The sequence below is a fragment of the Centroberyx affinis genome, unplaced genomic scaffold, assembly GCF_046629955.1.
Source record: "Centroberyx affinis isolate AG114_WGS23_722 - 3 ecotype Tasmania unplaced genomic scaffold, CSIRO-AGI_Caff_v1 ptg000314l_1, whole genome shotgun sequence".
In the NCBI taxonomy this organism is placed as follows: Eukaryota; Metazoa; Chordata; class Actinopteri; order Beryciformes; family Berycidae; genus Centroberyx; species Centroberyx affinis.
This window is the reverse complement of record NW_027278991.1, coordinates 130529-140795: the sequence shown is the minus strand read 5'-3', so window position 1 is coordinate 140795 and position 10267 is coordinate 130529. Positions and strand designations below refer to the sequence as shown.

At 38.2% G+C, this 10267-nt stretch overlaps 1 protein-coding gene across 1 annotated transcript; it reads left to right on the top strand.

Moving 5' to 3' along the window:
- The first annotated feature begins 1445 nt into the window (after positions 1-1445).
- On the top strand, positions 1446-5523 carry otos2 (otospiralin 2). The gene is made up of 2 exons (XM_071515145.1): positions 1446-1512; positions 5342-5523. The coding sequence occupies exons 1-2, from the start codon at positions 1446-1448 to the stop codon at positions 5521-5523; spliced, it is 249 nt and encodes an 82-aa protein (XP_071371246.1).
- The last annotated feature ends 4744 nt before the right edge of the window (positions 5524-10267 follow it).

The window sequence follows — 10267 nt, the reverse complement described above, 5'->3', positions numbered from 1 at the left end:
CATTTCAACATAAATGCTGAATCATTACGCTATCGGGTGAAAACCTCATACCTCCAAATTTTGGTGATTTTCAATGTTTTAAATTAAGTAGAAAGATTTCATACTCTGCTATAGGTTGAGAAAATGCTACAACACTTGGGTTTCATGAAAACTTAAAAAAAAAAAAACAGGTAAATTAAAAAATGCCTGGTGGTCAAGCTGAAAACGAGGCTGTTTCTGTTTGTTTCCTGGCCAGTTGACATTTTGAGGATACAAGGTTTTCACCTGACAACAGCGATTTGTTAAATGATTCATTGTTAGATGCCAATTTGTGTGTCGCATTGTAGTTTAGTGTGTGAAAATTTTGTCATTTTCATGTTTTAACTATCTGTTCTATCCTCTGTGATCCTGTATGGGTTGAGAAAATGCTCAGATCTTTGGGTTTATGAAGCGTTTTAAAAACTTTCTCAAAAAAAAAAGAATAAAGTTCCTGAAAAGTTGACATTTTGGAGATACAAGGTTTTCACCTGACAACAGCAATTTGTTAGATGAGTTGCCAGTTTGTGTGTTGCATTGCTGTTTACTGTGTGAAAGTTATACACTTTGGAGAAAAATTCAAGAAAAAATGCAGTGGAAGGCAGCAGGGTTCATGGATTTTCAACATTTGTGGATTTTAGGAAAAAATAGGTTGTGAAAATGAATGGATGGCCTTGAAAGTGCTTGCTTTTTTAATTAAAAATACCAAAACAAAATACACCAAACAACAAAATGGACGTAGGAATGCAAAGTACATCACCAAGAGCTGTTTCACTAACAGTGTTAAAGAGGTTCAGAGTGGATTTTTCCTTCCTCTACTTCAGTTCATCATTCAGAACAGATTCAAGGCCGTGTTTCACATTCTGCTGTTCTGATCTGATCTGATCTGTTCTGTTCTGTTCTGTTCTGTTCTGTTCTGTTCTGATCTGATCTGATCTGTTCTGTTCTGTTCTGATCTGTTCTGTTCTGTTCTGTTCTGTTCTGTTCTGTTCTGTTCTGATCTGATCTGATCTGTTCTGTTCTGTTCTGATCTGATCTGATCTGATCTGTTCTGTTCTGTTCTGTTCTGTTCTGTTCTGATCTGATCTGATCTGATCTGTTCTGTTCTGTTCTGTTCTGATCTGATCTGATCTGTTCTGATCTGTTCTGATCTGTTCTGTTCTGATCTGTTCTGTTCTGTTCTGTTCTGTTCTGTTCTGTTCTGATCTGTTCTGATCTGATCTGTTCTGTTCTGATCTGTTCTGTTCTGTTCTGTTCTGATCTGATCTGATCTGTTCTGTTCTGTTCTGATCTGTTCTGATCTGATCTGTTCTGTTCTGTTCTGTTCTGTTCTGTTCTGATCTGATCTGATCTGTTCTGTTCTGATCTGTTCTGATCTGTTCTGATCTGTTCTGATCTGTTCTGATCTGTTCTGTTCTCTTAAAGCCAAAATGCCTCGTCTCCTGCGTCTCTCCCTGCTGCTGTGTGTCCTGATGCTGGGGCTGCTGCGTCTAACAGGTGAGACGACGGAAACACCATGAGGAGAGATCAGGGGATATCTCACTCTGCTCAGATTAGATTATATCAGCTATTTTACTGAATTATTCATTTTTGAAGTGTGATGGAAATTCAAGATGAATCTTATAAGGTTACGGAAACAAAAATAGAAAAAGAGCAAAGCGAGAGAAAACAAAGAAATGTCATCTCCCGTTTTTCAAGGCTTTTTTTTTTTTTTAAATAAGCTCCCTGCGGTTTTTATTGTCTCACCTGTAAAGTTTGTATCTATTTTCTGTGTATTTTCTGTGTTTGAGCAAATAAACGACACCCAGACAAAAAGACATAATGAAGGGAGAGTAGATATGGTTTGCTTTACCACTGACACATTTTGAGTTTTGTATACTTTCGGAAAGAGAAGGAAGTCTTCATCATCTTTCTAATGGTTCCCATATTCCTTTTTAAAGGTTTGGTGTATTTACAGAAACAAATGATAAAAAGGATGAAAACAGGGAGAGGAAATACTTTGTGGATGACAGATAAATCCCGAGGGGCTTATAGAAGCTTCTCACCCCAAACCAACAGGCAATAAAAAAGATCCAGATGACAAACACACAGAAACCAAAGTGCATCAAAACTCAAGGGAAAAGAGAACGAAACACATAAATAACAAGTGATGGGAATAAAATAAATGAAAATTCTCCTTATATCATGGGAAAGTGTTTCTTTTTTCCCCTTTATTTATAGTCTGGATGATATTGACCCTGTGTGGGATATTTGAAGAGTTTCCCTTCAACACCTGTTAACACACACCGATTCAGTGTGTTGGCACTTTATCTCTCTCTCTCTCTCTCTCTCTCTCTTTCTCTCTCTCTCTCTCTTTCTTACAGACTAGTCTCTCTCTCCCTCTCTCACTCTCTCTCTGACTTACAGACTAGCCTCTCTCTCTCTCTTTCTTACAGACTAGTCTCTCTCTTTCTCTCTCTCTTTCTTACAGACTAGTCTCTCTCTCTCTCATTCTTACAGACTAGTCTCTCTCTTTCTCTCTTTCTTACAGACTAGTCTCTCTCTTTCTTTCTCTCTCTCTTTCTTACAGACTAGTCTCTTTCTCTCCCTCTCTCTTACAGACTAGTCTCTCTCTCTCTCTCCCTCTCTCTCTCACACATACACACACTCTCTCTCTTTTTCTCTCTCACACACAAACACACACACATGGGTTTTCAGCCAGTATTCAGTGTTTTTTTTTTTTTTTATTCTTGTCAGGGTGGAAAAGCCTCTAAAACTTTAAAAAACAAAAAATTTAGGCCACGGGACACCAAATCTCTCCACTGAAACACAGGTTGATGGTAATAATAATAACATATTCATGCACACTGGAATTCGAGTCAATTCAGGTTAAGGTCTTCCAGTGGTAGTATTAATCAACTGTACAATAATTATGTAATCAATAAAACTGACCGATAGATATCTGATTTTTAATAAAAGGCCGATAAACATCGACAAAGCTGCTTTCATAGACACATACTCTCTTTTCTCTTGTCTCCAGACCTATCAGCTTATTTCATGATATTTTCAGTCAAATTCTCTCACTGCACTGGCAGATAATCTGCTGGTTTCAGTAAATTTCACTTGATTCATGCCAATATGACTTCTTCTTTCAAGAAATCATCATAAAACAATGAAGAAAATCTGGAAACAAGAAACTTTCTCCAAGACAATTTCACTTTTACCAAGTAAGACTAATTTGTTGAAACCAGTACAATTATCTAAGATGGCTTCACTAAAAAAACAAGCTGAAATGAGCTTTATGAGTCTGGATACAAGATAAAATCCCTTTCCAAGCTTCATCTTCTTGTCTCTTTCTGACACTTTTCTCACTCTGCTGTCATATTCCTTGCTAGATCTTGGCGTTTTCTCACTACTCTGACGAACTTAAACACATTCCAGCGGTTGGTCTGGCCCTGGCGCTTTTTCACTCCTCGCTGTCTTGACTTTCCGTGACCTTCCAGTCGTCTTCGGAGCTGTAACAGCGGGTCGCAAACTTCCAAACTTCCTTCTCTTCCCTTCCCTTCCCTTCCCTTCCCTGCCTTCCTTCCCCCACTGTTAGTTAGCACAGCACGCTGTAAGGCAGGTGCAAAGGCACAGAGACAGAAAGGGAGAGAGGGAGAGAGCGATGAAGAGAAAGATGAAGCCAAAAATGAGAGGGAAAAGGCTGAGAATTCGCCTCAGTCAGGCTCAAATCGGTTCTGTCTTCCGTTAAAGCTGCACAAGGAAAGTTCTATAAAAACACACATATACGTCTTATAATTTATCACATTGACCAAATATCTTGTCAGTCATCAGTCATAACTCTATTTATAAAACAGGTTTGGAAGTTTTGGTGGCAAATTATATTAGATGTAGAGAGTTTTCCATGGTGAGGTTTGGTGAATTGATGCCCCGGTACAGTCCAAACACAATTAAGATTAGGGAACACATATTAACTATTAACTAGTTTAATAATTTCCCTCAATAATATGTGATACTAGCACCTTATAAACCGACTGATATAAACACTAATTAGGAGGCTGTTGAGGGTTTGTAATGACTAATAATGAACCAATACACTACTAATATGCATGTTAATAAGCAACTTTTTTTTTTTAATTTACTTAACAAAAATAACAATACAACACAATACTCACAGAAATGACAGAAAAAAAACATAAACATGTAGAGACATCAGAAAAGAGAAGAAAAATACTGTAAACATAACAAATGTAAAACAAAAGTATATTAACTAGACAGAATGGCGATCACAGCCCAGTCATGAAGAAAAAAGGTAGAGAAAGTCTAAATGATAAAAAAAAACAAATGCAGGTATAGTCATATAAGCTTATACATATGTAACATAAAAAGTTACATAAAAGAACATAACTTAATAAAGTTTTTATACTCTCAATTTACAGTTTTTATAAATAAAGACAATACAAAAGGCAAAAAATACAAAAAATTGTGAAAAACAGGAAAAGAAGAATACAAAAACAGGACATATCAAAGCTCAGAATCCTAATTAGCCTTTCGATTAGCCTTTAATTAGCCTTTCCAACAAATAGTGATGTTTGAGGAAGGAAATAAATGAAGCCAATGATAACTGTTTATTTGGAGTATTAAATATGTAAAGTTTATTAATAAGCAACTTATTTATAGTTAATAAAGTTCCTTCTTGTTGTTTCTCTTCATTTTCAGCGGCGGAGCAGGAGGAGGCCGGCCGAGCTTCAGGTGGGTGTTTGACTCCTGGTGGATTTCTGAGGATTCTGCTCAATCCACCCGGCCTTACTGCAATATATTTGATAAAGCTGCATGACTGCTAAAAAACACTTGTGCATTAGAGGGCTTTCAGGTAATAAAACCCCCTCTGGCGGCCATATTGGAGGTCCTCAGCTCAAGCTAATTGCGTTTCTAAATGTACAACTTGACCATCTCAACAGAATTGAACAGACATGGTTTCTTTCTGTGCTGTTTTTGACTGGGAACTGATCATTTTGCCACTGATATCTGATTGATTTTTTGTGATTAATGTGAAATGAAGCCTCTGTACACCTTTTGTACAGCAAAGAGAACCACTTTTGTAAAAACCAAGAAGGAGCCTATATCCCAGCATGCATTGGGCATAAGGCAGGACGGGGTCGCCAGTCCATCACAGAGCTCAGTTCAATTCAATTCCAATTAAGTCCCAATTAAATTCAGTTCAATTCACTCCAATTTATTCCAATCCCAATCAAATTCCAGTTAATTTAATTCCAATTTATTCCAATTTCCAAGTTAAATCCAGTTCACTTCACTTCAGCTCACCTCTGTTTTTTTTTTGCAGAAGCGAGGGAGAAGCGGGACGTCCCGAACTGGGCGCTGACCTCCTCCGACTTCTTCGGCTGGGTGGAGGAGCTGAGGAAGCACGCCGGCTACGAGAAGATCGACGACCTGGCCCGGACCTTCTGGGCTCACTTCCCCTCCGCCGACCGCCTGGGCTACGGCAGCCACGAGCCCGAGGAGTGAGACGGAGGGAGTGAGACGGGGGGAGTGAGACGGGGGGAGTGAGACGGAGGAGTGAGACAGAAGTTTTGTGAACTCTCGACCGTCCAAAAATGACTCAACAATTATTTGGCCTATTGCTGAGATTTTCTGGCTGGATTTTCTGGATGTTCAGTATTGATAATATATAAAACACTATTTGTAATTTCAGATATGTGGTGAGAAAAAAGAAACATGGAATTTCACTGAATTTCACTGAATTAAATTAAACTTCCTGAAATTCCAAATCACTTCCAATTCTGTTTCCTGTAGGTTTTTTGTCAAATTCCAATTCCAATTCCTCTGCATTCACATCAAAAACTCCAATCACATCTTTTCATATTATAGACTGGAAATAATCAGTTTAGAAATGTGATTTTTCTGTTTTTCATTTCATAGTTTTTTGGACAAACATCTCCCATTCTTTTCTTATGGCAAAAGACCATTTTCCAGACTTTCCCCTCCCCCACTGGTTTTTAGTGTTCATGAACGCATCACTTTCAGTTTATTTAGATTAGCCAACTGGAAGGAGCTTCAGTTCAGTTCATTCAGTCTCTGTCTATTGATTGTTCAGTTCCAGTACTTTTTTTTCTCCAGCCATTCTTGGAGGGAAAAAGGTGCAAACCAGGACAAGGACAAGTTACATAACATGGACATGGGCATTCTTCTGTGAAAAAAAAAACAACAAAAACAATAAAGCTGTCGAGGCGTTCACTGTGTGCCGATTGATACAAAATGAGCGCGTTTTTGTTCGATTCTTGTTGTGTAATCCTTGAGATTTCTGTGCGGCCGTGACCGGAAACCAGAGGGTCGATCCGCCAGGTGCGAAAACATATTGACGGCTTCACAGCACACACACACACAACACACACTGTGCAAAGACAACAGGACCTGACATGAACTGAACATATAGACGTTTACCAATACACAGGATGATGTAACCGTCCTTTGTGCTGTTGACTTTCTACTGGCTTGTTTGCTGTATTTTTAAAGGATAATACCCGTGTAATTTTACGTTTTTTCCCCATTGGCATTATTGCTACAACTTTGCTCGAGTCCCAAGTCAGTCTCAAGTCTTGAGGCACAAGTCTCAAGTCAAGTCCCAAGTCTAAATGTAGATTTCCATGTCAAGTCCAAGTCATTAATTCAAGTCTCAAGTCTAAATGTAGAACAGCAAGTCAAGTCAGAACAAATCAAGAGTCCAGTATCAATTTAATATCTTAAAGAAAACTAAATATCTAGGACTTTTCAATGCAATATGGTTTTAATAGGATAAAAACTTGGGAAGAGCATCATGAGTTTGATTTCTAGAATCAGTTTCAACTTCAATAAATTCAATCATTCCATACAAATTCAGAAAACAGAATTTAAATTCAGTCGTCTGCTGGAACAAATCTCATCACTTTCAATCTGAGTCATTTACACAAACACAAGATCTCAAGTCAAGACTTTAGAAACCTTTTCAAGTCATCAGAGTACAAGTCAGAGTCGAGTCCCAAGTCACCAGAACCCAAGTCAAAGTCATGTGACCCGAGTCCCCAGGTTCAGGTTGTGAAAGGGGCTTCAGTCTCCATCTCCATCTCCTCTGTGATTAGTATTTATTTAATCAGGGAAATCAATAAGGGATAATGGATTACCTATACCTGGATTCACCTCATCAGTGTCCTTCATGAAAAGACAAAGTGTTTTCCGTTGCTCCTCTGCTGTAAAGGCGGTGTGTGTGTGTGTGTGTGTGTGTGTGTGTGTGTGTGCTCTTAGCATCACAGAATAAACTGAGACTGCAGGGGGATTGTTGGTCTTTCATCCCCCCTGCTGCACCGACCGGGCTTTCACTGCTACAAAATCCCATTTTGCTGTGGAAGAGGGCATTTCTGTGTGTATGTACTGTATGTGTGTGTGTGTGTGTGTGTGTGTGTGTGTGCGTGTGTGCTTGCTTGCATGCATTCATGTCTGTGTGGGAAAGGCACAAAGCTCAACGGATATGTGTGTGTGTGCATGAGAGTGTTTCTTTGTGTATATACTGTATCTCTGTGTGTGTTCCTTTGTGTACATACTATATGTTTATGTGTGTATATGAATCCGTGTGTGTGTGTGTGTACATGTGTCTCTGTGTGTGTGTGGGAAAGACACAAAAAGTGTTTGTGTCTTGTTTCTGAATGCTCGGGTTATAGAAATACATGTAGCTCAAGGAATATATGCAGTATGTGTGTGTGTGTGTGTGTGTGTGTGTGTGTGTGTGTGTGTGTGTGTGTGTGCACAAGGGTGTCACAGGAAGAAAATGAAACACAGAAAGACCCATAACTCATGAGATGCCATGTTTTCTCACACATTGATACCAAACCACGCCCAAATCTGTGGGTTAATTCAAGCAAAGAGAACTGCAGCTCAAATAATAATAACTTTATTTGTAGCACTTTTAAAAACAGAGTTTACAAAGTGCTTTGATAGTCAATAAAACCAGAATACTAGCAGAATAAAAAAAGCAATAAAACTTAAATTAAGAGAAGAGGGAAGAGCAACATTCAACTGTAAATATTAGGAACTGTAAGATAAAAACCAAAATAAATAGTACAGATAAAATAAAATAAGAAATAAGATAAAACGAAGATAAAGAGAGCAAAGAACGTGATAAAACTTGTAGAAATTCAATAAATTAAGCCATTTCCCCACTGCCATTCCCTGAAAATCTATATTTCTACTCTGAATGATAAACTAGGTCAAAGTGAGCTGTTATTAAGAAATAACCTTCGGCTAATATAATGTAGGCAGACAGGCAGGGAGGGAGTGTAAGTGAGTGTAAGAGCATTAATTCTTAATTACAACATATTTCAAAGTGTGTTATCATGTTTACACCATATCACCATACCATATATTTATAAGATCACACATTTCAAAGAAAAGAAACAGCATATTTATTCTGTCAAGTGTGAGTTTATTAAGTTTTCTGTAACTCTGGTGCAAAGAATCACTGTGTAATAAAAAGCAAAATAAACCAAAAGAACATACAGAAATAATCTTCAGCTGGTGTTTTACTGTCTGAGCTGCAGAAAACAGATCCAGGGACAGTTTGCTCTGAGACAGAAGTAGATTTGTTTTTTTTCCCCTGATCTGATGACACTGATCTGATGTTTTTAGAGCAGCGAGAACAAGAAAACAATCTGTTCTCAGATCAGGTTTGTGGTTCTGGTTACGAAAAACGATACGAAGGTGAATCGAGTGAAACGGGAGGCGGGGCTCAGGTGACTGAACCAGGAAGTAGTGTGACATTGAAATGGTAAAGGTTTATTCATTTTTGTATTTATTTATATTTGTTCTTTTTCTTTTCCCCACAAAGCACAGGCTCTTTAGACTTGTTTAATTTGCTTTTTTTTTTTTATTCGACCATATGCTTTTTCTGGTGTAGAAAATAATGTCAAAGGAAAGATGTATTTGATTGAAATGTGTCATGCATGCTGTAAAATAAATTATTTTATATATAAATATAAAAAAATGAAATGGTAAAAGTAAAGGTAAGGGTGTGGAGGTCCGGGGGTGGGGGGTGGGGGGGGGGGACGACTCGGACTAGTAGTTAATAAAGGAAAGAAAGTCACTCACTCTTAACCGCCTTACTGTGTGTTTTTGAACGAGTAACTTGATGTAAATACCGAAATCAGATCTGTTTTTCTTTACTGGAAAATTCCACATTCATCGAAAACAGGTGATGTGAAACCGAACGTTTTGATAGGATACAGTAATGACCGAATTGTAATTTTTGGGTGAACTATCCCTTTAAATTTTCCTCTTGGGCTTCGTGCAGGTTGACAGCCTGGTTTTATACAACAACAACTATCTGCTGTGTTTGTTTTCTGATTCCAGCAGCACTCAGAATCTAGCTTAGTAGCTAATGAGCAGTTAGAACGATGGTGTGTTTTTGGTGTGATGGGAGAATTAACCAATCGATCAATTATATTTGCTATAATGACATGAGAACAAACATAGGGCCCTCCCGTAAAATACGGTATTCTGCTGTTTATTTTTGGTGCGTTGGCTCATTTACACAAAGTTGAAAGAAACAAAAGTATCCCGCACTCTGTTTCTTCTTATTTTATTTTTCTTTCTTGTTTTGGCACGGACCGTTTCGACTGTCAAGCCTTTCTCAGAGTGTCTATAATGACATAAAAAACATAAAAAACAGCAAGACTTTCACCCAATTCTAAGCCGATTGAAACCATGAAGAGCAAGCCAAGGTTTTGGCCGTACTTTGCATATCACAAACCCTGATTTTCAGAAGTCATTCATGCCAATTTACAGCCCAAATGCCTCATTATAACCTCAGCAGGATTTATTACTGAAGGGGAGGGATCTGTTTGTTCCTGTTCAGAAACATCTGTCCTCCTTCACATATTTTGCTCTTTCTGTGTGGAAATCTGCCTGCTGGAGGGAAAAGAGTCAAACGGATCTTGACATGAGAGGAGAAATAATACAAAATAAGTGAGACACAATATATCACATTCCTCACGCTCATCTCACTTCTCCTGACACTTTTAATTTGATTACCACTTGGTGAGCAGTGAGAAGCTGTCACTCATCGCTTTTCAACATGAAGAAAAAGAAGACTTTGAAAAAAAAAAAAAACTTTGTGGATTCAGACTCAGTGAAGACGATGAAGACGAACTGAGGAGAAACCTTGAAAGTGAAGCTGAAGGATCTGCTCCGTTTCTGACCTTCTGGCTGGTTTCTTTCACCTTTA

Excerpts from the sequence above, each read along its gene's own strand:
- otos2 (XM_071515145.1), top strand. The coding sequence starts at position 1,446 with ATGCCTCGTCTCCTGCGTCTCTCCCTGCTGCTGTGTGTCCTGATGCTG. Across the intron at positions 1,513-5,341 it reads GGGGCTGCTGCGTCTAACAG|AAGCGAGGGAGAAGCGGGAC; the intron begins GTGAGACGACGG and ends TTTTTTTTGCAG.